Source organism: Ictalurus punctatus, chromosome 15, assembly GCF_001660625.3.
Source record: "Ictalurus punctatus breed USDA103 chromosome 15, Coco_2.0, whole genome shotgun sequence".
Lineage (NCBI taxonomy): Eukaryota > Metazoa > Chordata > Actinopteri > Siluriformes > Ictaluridae > Ictalurus > Ictalurus punctatus.
In genome coordinates, this window is record NC_030430.2 from 11218265 (window position 1) to 11244773 (window position 26509).

General features: G+C 38.4%; 1 protein-coding gene across 2 annotated transcripts in view; it reads right to left on the bottom strand.

The window, feature by feature from the left end:
* Positions 1–26509, bottom strand: part of cntn3a.2 (contactin 3a, tandem duplicate 2) — a 91427-nt gene that overhangs the window by 17824 nt on the left and 47094 nt on the right. For both annotated transcript variants that reach the window (XM_053686477.1, XM_017486434.3), the window contains exons 9-14: positions 18924–19060; positions 9175–9304; positions 7189–7336; positions 3735–3862; positions 2701–2870; positions 69–186 (exon numbers count right to left, since the gene is read on the bottom strand). In XM_053686477.1, the coding sequence (XP_053542452.1) occupies positions 69–186; positions 2701–2870; positions 3735–3862; positions 7189–7336; positions 9175–9304; positions 18924–19060 (831 nt within the window). The remainder of the gene's footprint in view (positions 1–68; positions 187–2700; positions 2871–3734; positions 3863–7188; positions 7337–9174; positions 9305–18923; positions 19061–26509) is intronic.

Below are 26509 nucleotides of genomic sequence, written 5' to 3' on the forward strand. Positions count from 1 at the left end.
TCTGTTCCTTTTCACACGTGTTTCATTGTGTTATATATGTAATTGTATTTACAGATACATTTTTTTACCTTTTACAATCAAAATGGCAGCCGCCGACAAGCTTTCTACATCAGTGTCGATGACGCAGACATACTTCCCGGCATGCTTCAGTTGAATATTGCGTATCATTAGATCTCCAGCCACCCCCTTTGTGCAAAAACACATGCACGCACGCGCACACACACACACACACACACACACACACACACACACACACACACACACACACACTTACTTGCTAAACTGTACAGGCGTAACTAAATATCATGCAAATGAGTATATCTAACACATATTCACACGACTGCACAAAGAATTATAGAATGTGCATGAAATTTACATATTTGTCGGTGTAATCACTTAAATCACTGTAAAGATCGCAATAATTTCCGATTGGAGAACTTGAGCACAAGAGGTGCAGTGATTGGATGCAGCGTGCAGACAGCCTGACTTGCACAACAGTGTTTGTGATGAATGCAGATTCACATGGGTGCAATTAAACAAATGTGTTCATTTTATAATGATAAAGAAGCTGTAATGTTCAGAGCAAGCAAAAGGTAACTTTGAAATGCAACTGGAATGCCAACTTTGTATATATATTTGTATACCCGAAATATAAATGACGAGTAGTGGTAACGTTGTCTACCAGGCATTGCTGTAGCTTGTATTTAAACTGTATACTAAAAAATCATTTTGGGAGTACTTATACATTAAAAGAAAGACTCTTCCCTGGATAAAGTCACTAGTACTTGATACACATACAAACCCATGATTGCTGGCAGCCTAACCTTAGCAAAAATCACAGTAAAACCAAATGCTCATAAACAAATGCACATGCATACAAATAGACACTAAATGCATCAGGCCGGCAACTCATCTGGAGCTAGACTAAAGAGCTGAACACTGAAGGAGAAGATCATGCAATTAAGGTACCTAATAAAGCACTTTCATTCCTTTAGTACAGGTTGCCAAAGGAGCTGCCAACAGGGACACATTTCCCTTCTCCATTTCCTTTTCACAACACTAAAGTAAAGAGGAATTCCTGTGTTCGACTGTGTTCTGTGGCTTCAGTGATTCATTTCCTTGGGCCACATAACAAATAACAATGTAAAATATGTTCTAATCTTGTGCACTTTTAAATATTATGAAAACACTCATTTAAACAGTAACTGTCAAAAATTCACAAAAAGAGCAAACATCTAAACATCAATGGTCAAAGGCATACATACATTATAATCTCAATTACACTGATGTAATTGTGATTTTTAATCAAATCAAACATTGCGGTCATACCTCTAGCAATAGCAGTCTTTATGGATTCAGAAGATTCAGAAGAATAAAAGCCAGCATTAACGAATTAATATGCATTTTAAGCCAAATGTAAGCCTGCAGCTTTGCTTTCATTATGGAAAGCGGTCCTATGGAACTCTTCTAAGCTGTGAACTTCAGACTGATAATCCCACCAGATGGGGGACATTGCAGAATTAGTAAAAAAAAAGAGAAAAAAAAGCTTATTACAGATATTAATCACTGGTAAACCTAAAATTTGGAAAATGTGTGCAAGAGCATCTGCCAAAAGGCTGATTGATTTGTTGATGAGTTTAGACTGATCAGCAAACTTAATCTCGCAATCAAGAAAAAAATAAATAAATAAAATAAACAAAAAAATTCAAATGAGTTTTCCCCCAGACTGCTGCTATGATTTATAACCAAATTTGCTTTCACAATGCATTACAACATACATACTTCAAAGCCAATCTAATTTCTATATTTCATCCTTATATAATACAGCTTTATAAAACTTTCTTCAAGAGCTAAAAGTAATCATGCAGATTCAATATTGATATAATATATCTGTCTGCAAATTTTTCTACCTCCTTTCTTGATACTAATTATCATCATTATATAGCCAAGAAGTACTGAATTCATATTTATCGAGCTCAGAATTTGCAGGTCACTAAGCATAAAAGCAAATATGATTCATATGAGAGCACTGCATAGAGGGCTAATTAAATTTTGATGGAAGGAACATTAAATATAAGCGTTCAATGATTATACAACATGGCCAAAGCAGAAAAGGTATAAGACAAAAATTCTATTAAGGGTGACCTTTGTAATCTTTATAGTTGAACACTGTCACTTGTCACCAAAAGCAGATGATTATAGTTAGCAGTGATATAACAAAAAACAAAAATAGCAAATTTGACCTTAATCTAGTCATAGTGTTTACTCTAAGTATTTATGTAAGTATTGAATATGTTGAGAGTAACAGTGCTATGATATACAGGTATACCACAATGAAGAAATCTGAAATAGTTAATACTGTTAATAACATGTCACACCAATGATGACCAAAACTGCAGAACGTCACATATAATGTAAAATCCTACACAATTAAAAAGAAACCCAAAACAAAACAATATTTTAACAGGAAACACTTCAGGTAAAAGTGAGCTAATATACGTTTCTGTATTATTGCTTTAATAAACTACTATTTAAAGGCTAAGTGTGAATCTACTGATGTGTGGAATTGAGAATGCTTAATTAAATGACTCTTAATGCTGTTTAATATCATCCTCTAAGAAACTGTGAAGTTGAAAACAGACACCATGATGTACCAAAACACATGCCATTATATTAACAGTTAAATGTTTTTTCACTTACCCCTCCAACGTGCTCATAGTGCGGGTCGAGTTTGTTGAGGAGCTGGCCGTTAAAGGCCCAGGAAAAAGACACATCCAGAGAGGCATCACATGCGATTTGGCACGGCAGAATGATACTCTCGCCCACTATGATCTCCATATCCACTGGGCCCTGAGTGATCCGTGTGGGATCTGAGCAAAACATCCCACACAACCTCATGTTACAATATGCTGTTACCTGTCAATCAACTGATTGTCCATTTTGATTCCAAAACAATAAACATTATTTTAAAATACCCATTAATACAGGCAAGTGGCAAATTAATGGAAAATCAACATCAATTGTCTTAAAAAAGTATTGGGCCAACACAAGCCACCAGAACAGCTTCGTTGCACCTTGGCACCTTGGCTTCTACAAGTCTCTGGAATTGTACTTGAGAGATAAACACTATTCTCTTTGATTTGATGATGGTGGTGGAAAATGCTGTCTAACACATCAGTCCAAATAGTGTCTTAATATGGTTGAGACCTGATGACTGTGAAGGCCATAGAATGTGATTTACATCTTGAATAACCTAATAAATGCTAAATACCCGTGTCAAATCTTTACTGTAGGTGGATAAGTAAAAAAAAAATATTTAAAAATTATTTCTGTCTTTTCTTCTGACAAGAAGTCATGACAAGCAAATAAGTACCAACCTCATTTTTAAATAAAGGCTAACCTTTCCTGAATTTAGAAAGTAGGGTGGTGTATTGCTTTAAAGCTCTTGCATAGAAAGTGACCAGAAAGCTTTTCTCTCCAAATTCATTACAGTGAGAATAAACTTCACCAGAAACCCAAGAGCATTCATTGTCCACATCACTGCCAATTTCTCTCCCCAGACAGTGATCTGTCTGAATTTATTTAAAAGTCTTTGGGTAAGCAGCTATACCATCCTAAACACTAACACAGCTTGAATACTTGATAACTTAAACAGCACATGTGCTTCTGTTTCCAAAGTGTATAACACTATGAACAGCATGCAAACCAATGAAAGTGTAAAATAACACACTTACCGGTGACCAGTAGTCTTCTGGTGGTGCTTGCCATACCAAACTGGTTTCTAGCCAGGCATGTATAACTGCCCACATCTGTCTTTGTCACATTTATGATTCTTAGTGTTCCATCAGAGAGAAGGCTTATCCTGGAGGAGAGAGAAAAGCATTACCCAAAATTGAAACCTCTTTGGCTAACAGGGTGTGAAGTTTCATCTTGGCTTTTAAAAGGGCCATATTAGTGTGTTTTATTGGATTTGAACATCAATCATCACTTGGTGGTGCAAGGCTTGTGGCTGGTTGATGCATCTTGGTGGCAACAATACATGTTTATTATGTCAGTAAACATCCCTTCAAATGTGCACTTGATGAAGCCTGTAATGAATGTGCTGCATTTACAACCACATCATCCTGCTATCACTCAAGAAGTCTTTAGGGAAGTAGTGCCACCATAATCAAGTCCAGCAAAGTTTTGAATATCTTTCTCATGTCTAAGTAATATCAAACATATCTGAATAAACTGTGGTAGAACTTAAAAATAAAGTCTGTGTTTCACTGATATATCAGATTCGATAAATGCATTGATTTATTACTATTACAGCAACCATCCACTATTAGGAACATTCATGCAATTATCTAATCATATGGCAGCAGCATAATGCAAGAAATTGTGCAGATACAGGTCAAGCGCTTCAGTTAATGTTCACATTAAACAACAGAATAGGGAAAACGTGTAATCTCTGTGACTTTAACCTGTACGCCTGGTGTACAGGTGTTACTATTATTAAAGTGGATGATGAATGTAGGTTTATTCTTGTTTTTTTCTGTTTTAAACAAAAAAATCCCTTTTTACTATATACAATGGCACTTTCAAGAACATGCTGCTAATTCTATTGCATTCACAGAAACATTAGACCTCATCTGTCAAGCTGGATATGAATGAATGTATATGTAAATTGTAGGCAGATAAATTTACACAAGAAATTAAAGAAAAATCACATAAATTCAGAAAAATTTTCGTATCTAACTCATGCTCCTGAGTATGTGTAAATTTACACATAGGAAGACTAACTAATGTAAACCTTGAATTGATCTACTACAGAAGATCTTATTTTACTACCATGTTTAAATTGCTTTTTTTTATTTTTATGTTTACATCATCTAGCAGATGCCCTTATCCAGAGCGATTTATAGAAGAGCTTTGGAGTCTCTATCAAAAACACATCCTCATGCTAGTTTATTAGGTCAGTGACTAAGAGTACCATTGAGAACATTTTGTGAAAATGAGTCATTTTTTATTATTAGCATCATTTAACAATATTTTTTTTTTAAATAAAGAAAGTGAGCCAACACAAACCCATGAATTAAGACAAATAAAATTAATCATTCAATTATGACAAATGAAATGGTGCCATATAAATGGACGTCTGTCTGTGTATGGCCATAAGCTGTAAACAAATGCCTCAGCTAATGGATGAGTTAGAGCTCAGTTTTTATTATTAATGTTATATATTATTCAATATTTTTATTGACATAATAGTGAGTCAAAATAATTTCCATTCCTATTTTCAGGCTTAACCTTTATTGCTCGTTTCGTGCTCACAACTATATGTTCACTTGAACTTTTATGTAGTTCTATGGGTGTCACTACATGCAAATAAACTGTGCTGTGAATGCACGTGATAATTTAAATCCAGTTGAAATTTTTTGTTTGGTTTTCACTAACACTTACACACAACTTTACTAAAAGATTGATAAATAAGGCCCAGTGTTGGGGATCTATAATGTTAGATTAAATGTTTTTGTGTGTGCTTGCAGTTAAACTGAACTGGGGATGTCTCACTGTGTGCTCTTTAGACAAACACATCATGGCATAACACTAATGCCCTTCTTCTTCCTAAGATTTCCTTCACAAAATAATTCCCAAACTACTTAATCCTAAATTTTTTTAGAAAAAAAAAACAAAAAAATCTTTGACTCTTTTATCAGCTCCTATGAATCATTTCATACCTCACAGAATCTGTCCAAATTGCTGTACAACCCCCCTACCAAGCCAAGACAATAGTCTCATAAATCATAATTCATGAGCGTTATGGTCAGTGTCCAACCACAATTGCTGTTGCTCCATCACCTTTTGACAGCTGTTAAACAATAATTCACCCTTATACTCAGAATACATGACAAAATGTAATGACAATTTCCTCAACATAAAAAAATGAGATGAAAATGTCAGATCCAGTCATTTGGCAAACCTTTTCCCAGAATTTTGTGGCATCTGTCTAGTTAAGCTAATATAATGTTAGCAATTAAAAAAAAAAAAAAAAAACATTGCGGAAAAATGACTAAAGGATCAGTTTTAAGTGTTAAGGCTCTGTCCCAAATAGTGCACTTGCAGCCATGAGTCCTAGTTTTTAGAAACCCATTAGGTCTGCGAGGCTGTTTGGTGTCCTATTTCTCATTTTCAGCTTCAGAATGGTGCTCACATGCACACTTTACATGCACTAATTGTGACCTTTATTGAAGCCTGCATCCAAATAGACTCAATAGCGGATTCTTACCAAAAACCCTTTGACATTATTTGCAATAATTGGATGGCAAGGCACAGTTAAAAGTTAAAGATAATGCAGACAAAAAAGTGCCCTTTATTATTAATATAATATGTCATAAAACAGCACTAGACTAACCGTGTGATCAATCAATTATGCATATAGCCTACACATATTTTATATGGCGCTATTGTATGTAATCAGATGATTTCAACAGAGCACATAACTGTCAATCTCAGTGTGATGAAATTATGATTTTTTTTGATGGGATTGACAAATGATAATGACCTCATTTGACTCTGAAAACATAAAACTTTTATTTTCATTGCATTATATAAGCATTATTTCTATTTCTTTTATAATTATCACAAGGTGCCCTAGGTTTGCATCAGTCAATCTAGTAAATCAGAGGCAGGTGCATGTATATGCAAAAATAGGCATAAGGTCAAATAATCAGGCAAATAGCATAATAAAACATTCAAGAAAAATGGAAAAACAAACAGGTTGAAACCAGAACACAAAAACGATGGCAAAACATTACAAAGAATTTGTGTGAATTAGCAATTTAAATAGATAGATTGACTGGGAGAAAATTAGGAATTAGGTTTACTATAAGTCAAGTGAGTGTACCCTTTATAATGTCTTTCCTGTATTTGGAGGGGGGATGAAGAACAGTGGCTCCTGGATTGCCAGTAGATCCAGACGTGACAAACATAAACTAACAATAACTGTATGTCTGAAATAAGACTAAAACTATAATGTATTTTTGTCACAAGATTAAGATTAACATAAAAAAAACAAATAACCTGTTACAGTTATCAAGATAAGAAGAAAAACAGTAAGCCAGTACAAAAAGGGCAAATAGGAAACATGAGAGAAAGCCCACTAGGGAGAAAAGCAGAGGAGGGAAACAGAGTTAACATCCTTACCTCTCTGTGCTCTGGAGCTGTTCACTGCCTTTCCTCCATGATGTGATGGGAGGGGGATAAGCCTGGGGCCTGCACTCCATAGTCACAGTGCTGCCAGTTTTAGCTTTAAGTAGTGCTCGCACTTGGGATCTGAAATCTGGGGGTGAGGCTGAGAAGAAAAAATGCAGTGCAAAGAGAGACATAATAACTCATCTGAGAGCAGAAGGGAGTATCAACCAATGTGAGGGCTACAGAGAGTACAAACCGGTCTGAGGACAGCAGAGTGCGCAAACTGACCTGCACACAGCAGAGAATACCAAAGTGCCTAGTATATGGACTGATTCTACTCTTGAACTGTACTTGAGGGATGAACAAAATTCTTCCAAAAGAGACTCCCTTAGTTGTTGTTTTCATGATGGTGGTGGAGAGCGCTGTGTAACATGTCTGACCAAAATGTCACATAGGTGTTTAACTGGGCTAAAATCTGGTAACTGTGAAGGCCACAGCATCAAACTATAAAGTGAGCCCTCGTACCTTATGGATTTGGGTACTGTCATCCATGGACCACTCCCATGAGGATAGAAATCTTTCCTGATAGGATAAAGGTGATCAGTCAGAGTAACTTTGTGCTGTTTTGCAGTGACCATTCCCTCTAAGAAGATGAGGGGAGCCAAACTATTCCAGAAAAAATCCCAATAGCAGAAAAGAGCCACTGGTGTTTCCTTTGTCATCCACAGATAGATTGATAGATATACAGACTTATAGATAGTTAGACAGATAGATATACAATCTATCTCTACAGAGCTGTACAGACTGAGAATAGCACTAACTTAAATTGCTATATTTAACACAATGACAGTTACATTGCTTTGTCAAGAAAGAGCATAGCAATTCTAGATCAATACAAACTAATGTAAGGGCAATGGAGAGTACCATCTTATCATAGAGCAGTGGAGAATAATGGAGAACTGATGGTACATTTCTTGCTGTGTGCAGTTGCTGTTGGCCACTATGCTGCGAGATAGCATTGCTATTACTTAATTAGCCTGGGGTGTTCAGTCAGCCCCTGTATAAAAAAATAGTTAGATGCTTTATATGCCATAATGGGCACTTTGTTTCTTGAATAACAGTGCCTTCAATTGCTTCCCTTCTCACTCTTGCTCCTTTTAACATCCCTACATTAACACTCACTACTTTCTGCTACCTTTGATCATAATGTGGCTAAAACGATGTATTCAAATTATGTAAAATAAATAAATAAATAAATAAATAAATAAATTGGAGGGTAACTTTTAGTCATGCTCTTAGAGTTGTAATTATGTTGATTGAGAAAGCACAAATTGTTTTCACATGACGAATGGGTAGTTACAGACATTTGGAGATGCTCTTGTTATTATAATTTTTTAAATTGATTTTGCCCTTATTTTTCTCCCTTTAGTATTTAATAATAATTTCAACCCATTTGCTAGGCCCCTCTTATCACCATAGCCACTGAGAGTGTGGGCCAAATAAATGTTTTCTCCACAGCATATAAAGTCAGCCACTGCATTGTTTCTAGCTGTGTTTAAGATGTAATAGTTTTGGATATTAGTATCCATCTGGACTGCAGACTCTTTAAACCCCAACCACAAAGGATTATGATATAGCTCATAATAGTCTCACAAAACTTTGTTAATGTTTTTGGGCATGTGACAGTGACTAGAACATCTTTCTTGATATACAGAAATATGCTTTTTAATGCTTTTATTATATTATAATTCTTGTATTTCAGCTTGATACTCTCTGAGTACACAAACTTAGACTTAGTGCATGAGGCCAGAAACATTAATATCGGTTTTTCCCTTAAGTATAACAAAAGTTCCCTTTGGAGAAGGCTTCCAGAGTCCATTGCATACTTCAGATTCATGACACAAAGCAATTTGTGATGATAAAGGAAAGAACCAAACAAAAAGGAAGTAGGAGAAGACACAAAAAACAAAAGGAAAAGTGTCTTGAGAACTGTCTTACCAAGCACCACTAGCTCAGCGCTGAAATAAATAATGCCATGTTTGTTTTCTGCAACACACTGATACATGCCAGCATCAGACAGGTTGACTGAGACTACAGTTAGAGCGCCATTCTCTATGTGAATCCTGTCCTGCAAAACACACACAAACACTCAGATAGAGAGACAAAAAGGACAAAGACAAAAAATACTAAAAACAAACAAGAAATGCATTTATCGATGTAACATGGTACTCACACTTATTACATTTTCATTATTACATAAGCAATACAACTGAAAGATGCATACAGTCCCCTCTGAAACTATTGGAATGGCAAGGCCAATTCATTTGATTGTGCTATACACCAAAGAAATTTGGGTTTGAAATAAAAAAAAATGGATATGAGATGAGAGTTTAGGATTTCAGCTTTTATTTCCTGGTATTTATATCTAGATGTTTTAAACAACATAAAACATAGAACCTTTTGTATCAGACCCTGAGCAGATCCTTTCTTTCTCCACACGTTGGCCTTTCCATCATTTTGGTAGAGGTTAATTTTGGTTCCAGAACTTTTGTGGCTCATCTCTGTATTTCTTTGCAAATTCCAATCTGATTTTCCGATACTTACTGTTGATGAGTGACTTGCATCTTGTGGTGTGGCCTTTAAATTTCTGCTTTTGAAGTTTTCTTTGAACAGTGGATTTAAAGAATCAAAGAAACCTCCCCTGCCATGTGGAGGATGTTGGTGATGTCACTGACTGTTGTTTTGGGGTTTTCCTTCACAGCTCTCACAATGTTTCTGTTATCAGCTGTTGTTTTCGTTGGCTGACCGATTTGGTCTCTGCTGCTCAGTACACCTGTGGTTTCTTTCTATTTCAGGATATTCCAAATTGTATTGGCTATGCCCAATGTTTGTGCAATGCCTCTGATTGATTTTCCCTCTTTTCTCAGTTTCAAAATGGCTTGCTTTTCTCCCACAGACAGTCTCTGATCTTCATGTTGGCATATCTTTTTAAACAACAAATGCCGTCTTCACAGGTCAAGCTGAAGTCTAAAACCAAGAGTGGATGTTCAGAGCTATTTTTTGTTTAAACAGGCCATCTATCAGGACAGACCTGGGTAACAAGTAACACCTGTCAGTCACATGCTCCAATACTTTTGCTCACCTACAAACTGGGTGGTCTGATACAAAATGTGCTATGTTCTATATGATTTTACACATCTACATATAAATGCCAAGAAATAAAAACTGAAAATTGAAACTCTCTCCTCATATTCATATTTTGATCTCAAACCCTTCAGTCTACAGAAAAAAATTGCCTTACCATTCCAATAGTTCCGGAGGGAACTGTATGTAACCATGGTTCCTTTTCAAAGCGATCTCAATGTTGCGTAAGCTTCAAGCTGTGGGAATGCCTCCGCACATGACCGGTATCTGAAGTCTGTGTAAAATCACGGCAATTTATAGCTTGCCATGGTCAGGTGATGTGGCATTTCGCACGTAAACAACATCATCCACCTCTTTGTCTTCATTGAAGCAACATGTCTGTTGTCTGTGTGAACATACATTGCTAGAACTCTTCACTTTCTCTCTTATTTTTCTGCTTTTCTTTAGAACATATATATATATATATATATATATATATATATATATATATATATATATATATATATATATATGTGTGTGTGTGTGTGTGTGTGTGTGTGTGTGTGTGTTACTCCCTGCTCTAAAAAAAAAAAAAGTAAAAGAAAAACAGATATATTACATTGGGGGATGGACACACTTTCTGTGTGAAGTGTATGGCAGTGGAGTATACTGTAGAAGCCCTTGAGGGGACTGACTCGCTCTTTCCTCCAACTCTCTGGTACTGGGTTTGGGAGCTTGCGAACCCAGTGAGAAGTGAGAGTGCCAATGATAAGGAGAGTGCTCCCTCACACCGCAGAAAACTCCCTTTTTCCCCGGAAGTGCAACATTAAGTGTTACGCTTCTGGGGAAACCCGTGTTTATTGCCCCATGACGTCGGATTATTTGGCTATTGTGGGGAATAAACACTGCGGTTATTTTGCTATGCCAAAGATGGACGAGGTGCTTGTGAGATACCTCTATCTGTCGACTGCAGCAAAATCAAGGGGGCTGGCTATACCATCCAAGCCGTGTAAGACCACCTCAGCATTGGGTGGCAAATCCTATGCGGTAATCCTATGATGGGCCGTGGAGGGATGTAAAGGTAGCATGAGGTTGTTAGGACAGTTAGCTCCCAGTATTACTGTAGGGCTCCCTTAGTCAATGTTGTCCCAAATTTCCAGTTTTCTCTGGTCAGCAGGCTGTCACAGGGCAACAAAATTCTGATGCTTTCCCTCCAACAAAATGTTAATAATACCTTCTGACAGCATGGAAACTACTGCCAAATGTATCTCCATGGGTTCTGCTCTCCATAGAAAAGGGTTACCGGGTCCAATCCATAGCTCAACCCCCCGTTTCAGAGGCGTGCTCACCACAGTAGTCAGCACAGAGCAGAGCCTGATGTTAGTGCAGGAAGTAAGATCTCTTTTGGACAAAGGAGCCAGAGAACATGTACCTCTTTCTCTGAGGGAGGGAGGTTTTTACAGCTGTTATTTCCTGGTCCACAGAAAAGACGGGAGTATGCAGCCAATTTTAGATCTGCAACATCTCAACCGTACTCTTCAAACATACAGGTTAGGGTTAGGGTTGATGAGAATGTTGATGCTCAAACTTATTGTACCACAGATTCAGTTAGATGATTGGTTTGCGATTATAGACCTAAAAAGGTGTATATTCCATTGCCTGGTCCCGGAAGTTCCTGAAGGCAGAGTGTATAAATATCAGTTATTCATTTCAGTCTAGCTTTATCCCTTCGCACCTTCATGAAGTACATGGATGCCCTTGCGACTCCAGGGCATCCGTGTACTAAGCTACCTGGATGACTGGTTAATTCTAGAATGGTCCAGGAAGTTGGCGATTCAACATTGAGATGTTGTTCTCACACACATAAGGAGTTTGAGGCTCAGGTTGAACCTCAGTGAAAGTTGCTTCTCCAGTCAGAGGCAACTTTTCTAGGGGTTATATGGGATTCAAATACAATGAAGTCGTGTCTATCCCCAACATGTATAGGGTCAATCCTATCAACATTGAGCAAGATAAAATTAGGTCTGGGCATCTTCTCCAGTCTCTACTGAGACTGTTGGGGCTTATGGCAACAGCAGCCAATGTCATACCATTGGGCCTATTGCACATGAGACTTCATGTTCAGTGGTGGCTGAAGGTTAGGGTTTCATCCGAGGTCAAGTGCCCTAAGAGTGTTACACTGCGATGCCTATGTGCTCTGAGAACTTGGAGGTGTCCCCGGTTTCTAGCCTCAGGTCACACACAGAGGGGCATCTCTTTATCACAAGACGGTATTGTCAGATGCCTCCCTCACGGGCTGGGGTGCACTCTTAGACGGCCGTCCAGCTCTTTCTCTCGAGCAGCCCTCATCTAGTGTGACATATAAATCGCCTAGAAATGTGGGGTGTATTCCTAGCACTGAAATTCTTCTCCTCAGTTGAGAGGTCACCATGTGTTAGTTATGACAGAAAATACAGCAGTGGTCTCATATATCAACCACCAGGGAGGGTTACATTCGTGCCCCCTGTTCAGGTGGGCTCTGGCAGAGGGGATGTTTTGCCTTTGAGTGCAATGAACATTCCAGGCAAGCAGAATGTGGTGGTAGACATCCTGTCGAGGCAGGGGCTGAGGCCCGGGAAGTGGAGGTTCCATCGACAAGTGGGGGAGTCCATATGGCGGAGGTTTGGCTGAGCAGAAATGGATGTTTTTGCCTCCAATGAGACAATACACTGCCCACAGTGGTTTGCCTTCACTCCATTGATTTTTCTCCCTCAGCCGGAACTACTGAAACTTCCCCTCGAGGGTCCCCAGCTCATGGATTCCGGTCTCTCAACTGAGGTTATAGAGACCATGTGAAATACTAGCGCACCATCTGCGAGAATTTTTTTGCATTCAAGTGGCAACTTTTTGTACTGTGGTGTGAGGAATGTCAGTTAGACCCAGTAAACTGTGAAACAGCTACAGTCCTGGAGTTCTCACAGGAACGTTTCTCAGCAGGGCTGGCTCCTTCTATGATTAAGGTTTACCTGGCTGCCATTTCAGCCAGCCACGCCCCAATTGATGGAGCCTTTGTGGGGCAACATCCTCTAACTTCAAGGTTTATGCATGGTGTCAGATGGCTGAGGCCCATCTGCAGACCATGTAAACCTTCCTGGGATCTTTCTGTGGTCATGGATGGTCTGTCAGGTGCTCCATTTAAGCCTTTAGAGTGAGCTTCAGAGAAGATTGCTTATGAGGCACGAGGTCTCTCTATGCATCCGGGCTTAAGAGCTCATTCCACTAGGGGGGTCGCCCCCTCAAAGGCTTTATCTAGGGGTACCTTTACAGGATGTGTGTGCTGCCGCGGGGTGGTCTACACCACACACATTCATTCTGTATTAAAGTTTGGCCGAGGGTCTTGCAGTGACCCTCAGACACAGACCTTTTTGGACAGACCATACCCTCAGTATGACAGAGTGGGTACACTCATTCCCACAGTGTTAAGCTCACACAATGTTGAGTTCCCTTTGACAGGGAACGTCTGGGTTACGCATGTAACTCTGTTCCCTGAGAAGGGAATGAGACGTTGCGTAGCTTTGTCATACAGGGGTATGCTTGTAATTGCAAACAATTCAGACAAAACTGATGACGTGGTTTACAGGTGCTATTTTATGGTCACATGGCATGCGAAATGCCACATCACCTGACCATGGCAAGGTCATGAAGTGATTTTGGCATGATTTTACACAGACTCCAGATACTGGTCATGCGTGGACATGTTCCCACAGCGTGAAGCTCACGCAAAGTCTCGTTACCTTCCTCAGGGAACAGGCTTACATGCGTAACCCAGACATTCTACAATTGAGTGGAGGACTGCCTGGGCATTTTATTTTCAGAACTAGTGGAAGCCAGGTGATTGTTATGAGGGTTAGTAACAAGTCCTTATACAAAGGGCAGTCATGAATTATGCAAATGCTAAATTTTATAGAGATAGAGAATCCAAGGTGTTAATACTGCTTCCTACTGAGGATGAGAATCACTCGACCTGTTGATTGATACTGTTCCTTGAGCTATTGAGGATAAAAATCACTCAAGCAGAAACTGTTTTTTTTTTTAAATGGTAAGAATCAAAATCAAAATCACTCAAGCAGGGTGAATTAGTCAACATTCTGATACTGGTGAGAGTTACTCAAGGTGCTGATATTGTACTTGATAAGTTTATTGTGAACACTCTCCCGTCTCTGTTCCCTTGTGTTCCTGTGTTAACACCATTTCCTCTTTGTTCCTCTGTTAACTCTTCCCAACCAGGTACAGATAGATAAAGCCGCTCATCACACGTTCCTTTGTGAAGCAAAATTCAGTTTGTAAACTCAGAAGAAAGTTATATGATGAACTCCATGCAGCCACTTCACAAATATCCAGATGTGCTGGCCAGAAAGAATCACATAGCACATCAAGAAGGCATTTAACTGTGCAAAAGTTTTAGGCACCCTATTTTTTTTAGTACAAACTTTGTTATAGTTTTTTATTTTATGACTTTATTACTATGTAATAATTTACATTATCAAATCAGTACAAAATACATTTTAGATTCACAAACAATAGTTTTCTAGCACAAAATTAAATGTTACAGAAAAATGTTTGTATGTCATTAAAGAAAGAAGCATATTATGTAAGAGAACACAATGAAGGCTGCTGGGTTTGCTGTTAAAATAAGAAGCATGTGCAACAGTCAAAGTCTCCAAGAACTGTGGCTGGTTCTGCAAGATGCTCAATAAAAGTTCCCAGCTCATTTCCTTATAAAACTGCACAAATTGTACCGGAGACTACTATTTTAATTTTTGTTATTTTTTGTCACACCAAATATTGACTTTGTTTAAGTTACTATTGTTCACTGCTCTTTAAGGTATTTTTTTATGTAGAAACATTTAATTAATTTATTTTGAAGGCATCTTTGGTCTACAGCATTTCTTTGCATGTGCTTGAAACTTTTGCACAGTACTGTATGTTTGCGCATTCACTTCCTTTACCCAAGGGGCTAACCTGTCTTTAGACTACAGATTCCCCCATTATAGTGCTCCCCAAAGCACACAAACAGATGGTCAGTGACACACCAGCTGGTATTCACTTCCACATTGCACTTTTGAAAGCCTTCACTGGACACAGCTGGCCTGGGCACACTCTCATATGCAAGAACAGATAGGTGGATAGATTTATTGATATACTGTTGCATCAATATCTGGCCAGGAATTATGGGTTTGGCCACAGTGTGAAATGTGTGAACGCACCGCATTGTGTTATCCAGAACAATGACAGTGATGGGAAAACCAAGAGCTGTAGGTTTAGCCAATCATGAGCCAATGCACCCTGGCTTAAAAATTCAGTCTCTGTATGTGAACCACACTGAGCAGGGATATGTCTGTTCACAAACAGATTGACTTCCATAGGTCTTCCAAATGAACTGAACTACCTTCTTGTGATTTGCCATTTCATGGGCATAAGCTTGCAGTGTGACAGTACATTGACTGTCTGATTATACTGGCCCAGTGGGTATGCAGCTCTCAAAGCCAGAAGGTATGCACCTGCCCAGACCTTGTTTGCCCAATTCAACATAACTTGTGCTTTTGTGTCATCATGGTGATTGATGTAAAATACCACCATGGTGTTGCGTGTCTGCACTATTTCCTGCATTTTTTTTTTAGGGGTTTATGAAAATATTGCAATATTAGGCACAAAGCTCTCATTTCAAGTATGTTGATATACTGATGTTGAGCTTTGTTTTTTCATTTGTTTTGTTTTGATTTGTTGTTTCATATATTATATTTTTGTCTCAAATAGAACATGCCTTTGCACGAAAGACCTCTGCCATGCTCACTCAATGGTATTTAAGTCAACCAAACGTGTCTCTTCATCTATGTTATCAGCCCCAGTGATCTGCTGCTACCTGTTGCTATGACTCCCATAGCATGAAGTGTTGTCTAAAAACCCTCTGAGCCAAATGCATCCATTGCTATAGGCATTATTTCTTTAAGTTTCAGTAGTACATATACCACTGTATTGGAGATACAACTTACACTCGCTTTTCTCACAATGTGGCAACAGCCTGTACCACTAACGAGGCAGAGGGTCTCTACCAGAGGTATGGATCATAAGCCTATGGTTTCTAAATCCTTTATGCAAACCGTATGTCTGCCCTTTAATCAAGTCATGGCTTCAATCTGCTCTTCAATGCCCATAAGAGCTTATTAATGAAATCATTACACCGGGGAAAAGCCCAGTCACTTGCTTGAGCAAATGTACTACAAAACGAATTAGGCATTTGGCCAGCTGTATTGAGTATATCCAGCTTTAATTTAGCCAAATCTGTCTTAACACCAGTCTGATGCATATTCTAAAGCATATTCTGTACTGCTGTGCTGTGCTTCTGCTTTATACTCCAATCTTCATACTGTTTCAATGGTAAGCTACTAGCAGTTCCTGCCAAAATGGGATGTTAGGAGCCCTAACAGCTGCTAACAACTCTTGCACTCGGCCCATGCCCACTGCCGTCTAATCTGCGTCCCAATGTAATAAAGCACTTGCTTCCCTTCCTTGGGACTGATCCATTGAATCTTGTGCCTACTTCTGTTCTTGCCTCTGCAACACGGCGAAGTACCTTAATTTTCTTCCCAGCGGGCTCTGCTTGACTCCTCACTGAAGCAGTGCTAGTAACTATTTTGCTATTAGTACTGAGAATGGGGACAAGCAAATGGGAAAACTCCACTAAGGAAATTAAATTGCCCTGGTGGTCTGGAACGAAAGGAAGTAGAACAGGACAAAGACTGCTGTTATAGGAAAATAATCAACCTTAGGGTGCTGTGTTACCACTTTGAAGTTGATTATTATTCTATAATAGAGTTACTGATATCCTAATCCTGGAGTTATTTATTCTGTTTATATAATTTTTTAAACACCCAATGGTATTAGACTAAGGGCAATTTAAAAAAAAATGCATTCTTTATTAAAGAATGTGTCATTTTTATTTATTTATTTATTTTTTGTTACATTTAATGTTGTGGAACATCTGCAAAATAAGTTCCTGCTATCACTTCTACAAGCTATACCTTGCCATTCCCCCACCAGCACTCTTCTTTTTTCTCTTTCTCATTAGGCTTAAATAATATGAACGTGTATGTCATGCCATACAAATCCCTGTTATTATTGAAACTGTAACATTTTAAAACACAGGTGTCAAACTCAAGGTCCATCGGCCAAATATTGCCCACTGCTCCTGTGGTAGTGAGGGAATTGGCAGGCAGCTGTGACCAGCTGTGAATGGGAGGAGTTGCAGAGCATGAGCAGGTAATGAGTGAGTGGTTGCACCTGTGGGTGGTTATTAATGATGTTTCTTTATAGGCTGTTTGTGTTGCATCGAGTGGGATCTGCTAGAGAGGGCAAATGCAAGCAGAGCTGGAAGTGACCTTTACCTTGAACACACCGACGACAGAAACACGCCTTTTTTTGAGACGTGATTTAGTTTGCTAAGTGAAGCACTTCTCACTTCTCTGCCTTGCCTGTCAGGATTTTACAGTGTCATTTCATGTAACCATTTCAAATCACTACTGCTCAATATTTAGTATAACCCAAGATTCACACTGGATGCATCATATAGGTGTAGTAAATGTCAGTCCACACTGCACACACCAGCTTGAAAGCATGCTATTTAAAAAAAAAAGAAAACTAATGTTTTCATACAACAGTGTCAAACACACAACAGTGTCCATAAAACATGTGGCATGGAGACAGTCAACACTGGACCAGCTGTATTAAAAACACAAACATGACATTGAATAAACAAGTGGGACAGTGAATAAACCACATATGAGAGAGACACATTAGACAGGGGTCTTGTGGAATGAAATAATAAATAAAATTTAATAAAATGGATGAGTGGTTATGTGTGATGCTTGTCTAAATTGCTTCAGAAACGTGTCTCATGTTAATATTGATATAATGATGGACTCCAAATGCTGAAAAGCATCACCCCATGTAGCTATCTCCATAAATATAAAAAGTAAGTTGATTGAAAGCAAAGAAAAGTGAACTGGGAGACTGAGGACATGTTCTTAACAAAAATAAGCCCATATGATTTTTTTCCCTTTAATGCTACAGTAAAGGAGCTGTGGTATGAATGAACACCACTGTTGTCATAATCATGAAACAGAAATAAATGCAGTAAACACACTCAAGACCAACATCAACTTTGAGAATAGATGCATTTCTAAGTTATAAACATAATCGCCTTATTTATGGCCCTTCAATGACTCATAAAAATGATAATTGTGACAGAAATTGAATTTGACACCTGTGTATAACAAGGCCTGCCTTAATATATACATACTTGTCGCTTGCCCTGCAGTCACTACTGTCAGAGCTGTGTTGTAACAGAAAATTAATCAACACTTTCCAATAAAAAATTGCACAGTGCTGTAATACTCACCCTGAATTTCTGTTAATATGTAAGATACCTCATTTAATTAATATGAATGGACAGCAATCAACCATGGCAATTAAGGAATGACATATACAAATACATTTTCAATAAAAATACATCCAAATACATTTTTAGCACAAAATCAAACATGTTTGGTCACGAATAACATCACAACATTTAGTTATTACTTTACCTCTGTGTTAAGTAGTTCTCCATTCTTTAGCCAGCTGTATGAGGGCTTGGGTTTTCCACTGGCTTTACATTCCCAAAACAGCCTTTCATCAATGGATAAGGCACTGTCATGCATGGTCTGCACCCACTGAGGCTTAGCTAGGCATCCAAACAAACAAATACACAAATTATAATGACACATTGAGCATAAGTCTAAATATACATAAATTTTACATCTAAAGCCCTCATATAGGGATGTAGCCATTAGTACTGCAAATCATGTTCTTTTGTAGGCTGCAGACTCTGTGTCTGGCAGAAACTCACTCAAGAGTTCCCGAGCTCATTAGCTAGGCAACAGTTGTGAAATGTGTTGTACAGAAAACAAAATCAAATGTTTCAGACAACAGTGCTTAACAGCAGCGCAAACTAACCCATGCAAATGCGCATTGCGGCAAATAGGGGTCTTTATTGAAAGCAGTCTGGTTTTGAAAGTCTTACTTACAGTGTCACTCCTAAGAGTTTGATTGTATCACATATCTAGAAACTACAGCTGTACCAGGCTATACAATCTTCTAGGAAGAACACCAGACAATTTGCCATGATCAATACTTAGTGAGGTAAAAAAAAAAAAAAAAAAAAAAAAAAAAAAAGGTCTATGGCTTCCTGCAATCCCAGTGAATCATTGTGTGTGCATGTCTAAGGCAATACTTAACTAATGGATTGGCTTAAGCTGCTAATATCCTTATCAGAAAAACAGATTTAAAAGTCAGGTTTACTTAATATTTTGAGGAACATTTACACATATACTGAATTTACACTAAATATAATTGTTTTTGGTTTTTATTTCATTATTCTAGCTACAGTCATTATTGACTGATTTCACTACTACAGTACTAGAACAAGTACTGCATAGCAATCAATGTTACTATTTTATTTGTGTGATTTATGCCAATGCTCCTCAGGCAAAACCATTATACACATTAGAGGACTCAAAGAGCAATCTTGTGTTTCATGTGTCATAGAGAAGTATGTGGATACATTCTTATCTTCATAGAGAAAAATGTGAACAGAAGAACATGGACCAGGCCATCTTCTTCCATTGCTTCATGGTCCAGTTCTGATGCTCACGTGCCCATTGTAGGTGCTTTCAGCTGTGGAAAGGGATCAGCTGTGGAAAGGGCACTCTGAGCCGTCGAAGGCTACGCAGCCCTATACGCAGCAAGCTGCGATGTACTGTGTGTTCTGACACCTTTCTATCATAGCCAGCATTAACATTTTCAGCAATTTGTTATATAGTGCCTCTTCTGTAGGATCAGATCAGATGGGGTAGTCTTCACTGCACACGCGCATCAATGAGTCTTTAGGTGTCCATGACCCTGTGGCCAGTTCACCAGTTGTCCTTCCTTGAACCACTTTTGGTAGGTATTAAAAGCTGGATATCAGGGACACTCCGGAAGATGCTCTGTTTTGGAGATGCTCTGATCTAGCCATCACAATTTGGCCCTTATCAGAAATCCTTCCACTTGCCCATTTTCCCTGCTTCCAAAGCGACTGTTCACTTGCTGCCTGATATATCCCACCCCTTGACAAGTGCCATTGTAACAAGATAATCTATGTTATTCACGTCACCTGTCAGTGGTTTTAATGTTATGGCTGATCAGTAAATACTAAGAATAGCAAGGTAACGCATACTCTAACGCATAACCTAATACATACCTAATATAAAACTGACTACAGCTCACATGAGCTTCATGAATCAAGTTCAATTATAATTAACAAATAAGCCAACACAGCATTAAGATTCCTTTAGCAAAAGCAACACTTTCCTATAAGGTTTTGCATCAGCAAATTAATTTGTATAGCACGCCTTTTTTATTTTAACTTTCTCTAGAGTTAAAGTGCAGAAGATTATTATTCTTTGGCCTGGCTTGGCAGAGAGCTGGCACATAGCACCGTCTACTCTGTCAGTACTGAACGGAAGCCGATTTCAGGGTCATGGCCTATCACAAGCATAGCTGACTTGGCATATGTTCCATCTAACCTTCCCAATAAGTCATATGAAAACCCAGAGGGAATCCTTAAAATAGTTGCCTTCCACTTGTGTCTGAATTCAACCATACAACTGATTTGTAAATTAAATATGTGAACAATGGCATCCTCTTTTCCCCTGGTATGGCTAATCACAATGAATCAAATTGTGAACTGCAGGGTTCCTGGCCCTGGTTCTGATAATTATCCTGGATCTTGTCCCATTTGGAACACATTTTGGCAGCAGATTTGAGCATGCAATACATGTCTGTGACTGGGCTTCATTAATGCAGAATTTGTACTGTAATTAAGATAAATAAGTGATGGTGATATATTTTAGATAGAAAATGACTAAATGTCCTGCATGGAAGCACATTTAGGAGCACTTGTGTAGCACAGTGAAACATGTAGACGGCACACAGTCATTTGATGCATCACTATTATAGAACTAGATGCCATAATGCTAAAGAATTCTTTATTAATAAAGAATTCAAGAACACAAGTTGTACTGTGGACATGACAACTCATAATGAACCGCTACAATATTTTTCCCAGATTAATATTCTCTCTAAAACAGACAGATGGCACCATTTTCAATCTATAATTATTAATGTCTGTATTAAGGCTTATATGTTTGCGGTAAAGCTGCGTTTCTGGACCATGGGTGAGTCAAAAATACATTCCTGTAGTGTTTACGCTGTGACACTGCACTGTGCTTAACCAGTGAATCTCTTTATACAGTGCCTCTGGAAAGTATGACTTTGAGAGGTCTCACAGATAAAAGGCAGATCAGCTCAGTCATGCTGTCATGAAGGCCAAAGAAACTGCCTGTGAAGCTTCAAGTAGAATTTATAAGGAACATATTAAAACATAAGTAAAAAATTTGAACCTTCTTAGGAGCATGGTTAGATCCATTATCCATTAACAAAGTGGAAAGAAGTATGGGACAACCCAGACACTACCAAGACTGAGTGAAGGAGGGCAATTGTCAATGGAGTGTCCAGGAGGCCAGCTACTAAAGGAGTTACAGAGCTCACTGGCTGAAACCTGTGCAGACCTCAACAATTTCAGAATATTTGAGAGCTTTTGTGAAAATGATTTTGTGGTCTGGTGAGACTTAAGGTGAGACATTTGGTCTAAAGCCAAAGCATAATATTTGGCACAAACAAAAAACAACCCTGGTAACACCCAGGTAACACCATTCCTATGAAAAAGGTTGCTTTTCAATAAGAGGAACGAGAAAGGAACATCATGAAGCCAAATACACTTATATGGCCAAAAGTTTGTGGACACCTGACCATCACACCCATATGTGGGCCTTCCCCAAACTCTTGCCACAAAGTTGGAAGCACACCGTTTTATAAAATGTCTTTGTATGCTATAGCATTACAATTTCTGATGTCCATGCATACAAAGTGAGGTCCATGAAGACATGGTTTGACAAGGTTGATGTAGAAGAACTTGAGTGGCCTGAACATAGTCATGACCTCAACTCGACTGAACATCTTTGAGCTAAACTGGAATGCTGACTGTGTGCAAGGCCTCCTCTCCCAACATCAGTGCCATACCTCACTAATGCTCTTGTGGCTGAATAGGCAAATTCATTAGGCAAATAGAATAGGCAAAGCCATATTCCAAAGTCTAGTGAAAATTCTTCCCAGAAGAGTGGAGGTTGTTATAAGAGCAAATGGAGGACTAAATCTGGAATTCACATATTAATGTGATGGTCAGGTGTCCACAAACCTTTGGCCATATAGTGTATAAACAAATTTTTGATGAGTACCTGTTCTAATAATGTGCATTTAAAGCGAAAATATATGCTCTAAAAGGACAATGAGCTAAAGCACAGGGCAAAAACTACAAAGGAATGGCTTGAAAAAAAGAAGGTTTTTGTTTTGGAATGGCCGATTCAAAGCCCAGACATGACCATTTCGTAAACAAGGTTGTAGAGACATCATTGAGATGTAAATTGCACATATTGTGCTGATGTATGTGTGCTATTTGGCAATATTTCACCTTTGTACCGAAGAAATATCATTTGCAAATTTGAGTGAAATGCTGGCACTCTGAAACCCTGTGAAGGATATAACAATATTGATTAACCCTGACAGAGGCTTAACAAAGTGTTATCAATTGAAGAATATATATTTTAACCAATACTGAATAACAAGTAAACAAGAGCACACAGAAGGCTTATATGGGAAAAAGAAAAAAAACCTCTTCAGATAATTCCTGTAGATAAAAAGTATTTTGCTGACAGACAGAGCTGTCATGTCTGTGAAGAAGCACTGTACATCATGACAGGGTGTGTTATATCACATCTCTTTATCAGAACTTGCAGATTTGCTTTATTGAAGAACACAAAGAAACCAGTGACATGCCAATGAGAGCTGTGAAGTCACTTTCACACTAGGAAGTGACAAGCCACTAATTTCATGAGTTGTTTCTTATAGGCAAGTAAAACTCTGCCATTTTTTTTGTCTCCAATAGAGGGTATACACTTGACTTCACGGTAGCCGGAACTCGCCGCGATCACACCCACTGAGTGGCACCATTAGTGTACAGTGTGAATTCCGTGAAAACACGCATCTAAAATGGGAAAAAGCTGCTGTGAGATCAACTGTGCTAACAGATTCAACAATAATTCAGTGCTATCTTTTTACAGAGTGGCAAAAAACCATTCACTCCTTTTTTACTAAGTGGAGCAGTGTAAGTGTAAGTTCTTTTGGAATGTGGTATTCATGTTGTACAATGATGAATAATTTGCTACATATTTCTTTTTAAACACTGCCTATTTCAATCGATGAATAATAGGGGCTCATTCATTCTCTGACTGTGTTTTACCTTCACAAATATATAACGTTAGTAAGTGGAAGTAGTGTTAGCTACAAAGATACTAGGACTAGCTAGCTTCAGGTTACAGGATAAAATTCTATAATAAAATAAAGATATTTGTACATGCAACCAGAATGTTTATTGGTGTTCTTGTCACATTAATTTCTCCAACAAATCCCGCCTTGAAGTAGGACCAAGCTTCAAGGCTTTTGTATGCCTTCAAGTGCACCTATTATGGTTTTTCAAATATTACCTTTCATGTAGTGTGCTATAGAGCTGTTTGTGAATGTAAAAACATCTGCAAAGTTTCAAAAATCAAAGTGCATGACAATAGAGTTATTGACTCCCAAAAGAAAGAACCGATTCTGAACAGCTGAAATGAGTCGTTAGTAATTCCAGACTTACTGTACTAACCTACGTAGGTTTGGAACAAAAAGCCCTGCCTTTGGTCTTCATTGGCTGCTCGATGACAGCGGTAGACCAATCATGAGAGACTGGGACATCTGACCAATCAGAGCAGAGTATGCTCTCTGAAAGGAGGAGTTTAGAATTAATCCTTTTAAACGGATCATTTAATGAGTTGTTTTTGACACTGGAATAAAAAGATGATGCTGAAATTTAATTTATGAGCACATTAAAGTGTTTTTTGACCTTGGATGCATGTAAATCGATTGTATGAGACCTATAAAACAAAATTAGACACGTTTCAAATCCATAGTAGGTGCGCTTTCAGGCTTTGCTTAGTGTATTTCCCCAGCGTTGAAATCAGGCACAAATGAATGTTTGGAAAACCAATTTCTGGCCACATGCCAATGTCTATGAACCACAGGTCCTTTGGCAAGTTGTAAGGGTCACTGTCAAGACCAACTACCTTTAATTTAAGCTGATAATCTTTAGTTATACTCGTAGCTAACAATATATTCGTATATTTTCGATATATTCGTATAACTTGTATATTCGTAGCTTCCCCTATTAAAACAAGCTGAATGTTTTGCGATTCAGTCTGGCTGAGGAGGGTGTGTTCCAGCAGGAAAGTGACGTCAATGCATACCCTCTATTGAAACGGTAGAAGCCAAAATATACATAGGATATATATTGTATCTACCACTGCAATACATTTGTTTCAGACAGATTTAATACACTCATCAGTCACTTTAACAGGAACACCTACACACCTGCTCATTCATGCAGTTATCTAATCAGCCAACCCTGTGGCAGAATCACAATGCATAACTTCATGAGGTCAAGAGCTTCAGATAATGTTCACATCAAACATAAGAATGGGGATAAAAGTGTGATCTCTGTGACTTCAACTGTGACATGGTTGTTGGTACCAGATGGGCTGGTTTGAGTTTTTCAGAAACTGCTGATCTCCTGGAATTTTCACATACAACGGTCTCTATTCTCTACTGTCCTTACACAGAATTGTGCAAAAAAAAAAAACAAACATCCGGTGTGTGGAGGATTTGCAGGCTGAAACACCTTGTTGATCAGAGAGATCAGAAGAGAATGACCAGACTGGTCTGAGCTGACAGGAAGTCTGTACTAACTTAAATAAGCACTCTATATAACTGTGGTGAGCAGAAAAGCATTTCAGAAGGCACAACACAACAACCCATGACCAGGATGGTGTACAACAGGAGAAGACCACATCAGGTTCCACTCCAGTCAGCCAAGAACAATAATCTGAGGCTATCCTGGTCACAGACTCACCACAGTTTTAAAGAGTGATTATATGAGTTACTATATCCTTCCTGTCAGCTCGAACCAATATGTCCATTTTCACTTATCAACAAGCGTTTCCATCCTCAAAACTCTTGCTCACTCATTGTTTTTTTTTTTTCCTCACCATTCTGTGTAAGGTCTAGAGATTGTGTGAAAATTCCAGGAGATCAGCAGTTTCTGAAATACTCAAACCAGCCCATCTGGCACTAACGTTCATGCCACAATCAGAGTCACAGAGGTCACACTTTTTCTTCATTCTCATGTTTGATTAGAACATTAACTGAAGCGCTTGACCTGCTACACCGTGATAGGCTGATTAGATAACTGCATGACTGTGCAAGTAAGCGGGTGTTCCTAATAAAGTGGATGGTGAGTGTATAATGAATAAAATAAAACTGTGTTTTGTCTGCACTCTACAGTGGATCAAAACAGTATGCGCAGGGCATCCAGGATGCTCAGGGCATTCTAGTTGTTGTGTACACTTCAAAGGCAGATTATTCAAAAGCCTAGGGACAAACTCAAAAAAGACAAAAGAAAGAATACCGAGGAACTCCACTACTGTGGTATTTTTCCTCTCACTTCTATTCCAGATTCAAATTCCCGCTTATTGTGTAAGCATTGGTTAGTACCCTGATACTACGCAAATGTCATGGCGTGCATAAATTACGTCTCAACAACATATGTAAGATACATCTTGTCTGCTAATAGAAAAGACATCAGCACAAAGCCTTTTATTATCTTCTACTCGCTCTCCAGTTATCCTTGAAATGATCTGTAATTTAAGACTCATCCCATCCTGTTGACCTTTGAATTTAAAAAAAAAATCAAATCTCCACACTCTCTGCAACTTTTCTCCTGTAATTAATCATCATAACCTACTTTTCTTGGGACCTCACTTGGTTGGGTAGCACACAAATGAATATATATCCACAAAGCTTTTTAAGATCATTCATTAACAGTGGTCAAAACAATGTTGAGCTAACTTATTCCCAAACTGGCTGCTATATTGTTAGGTAATAA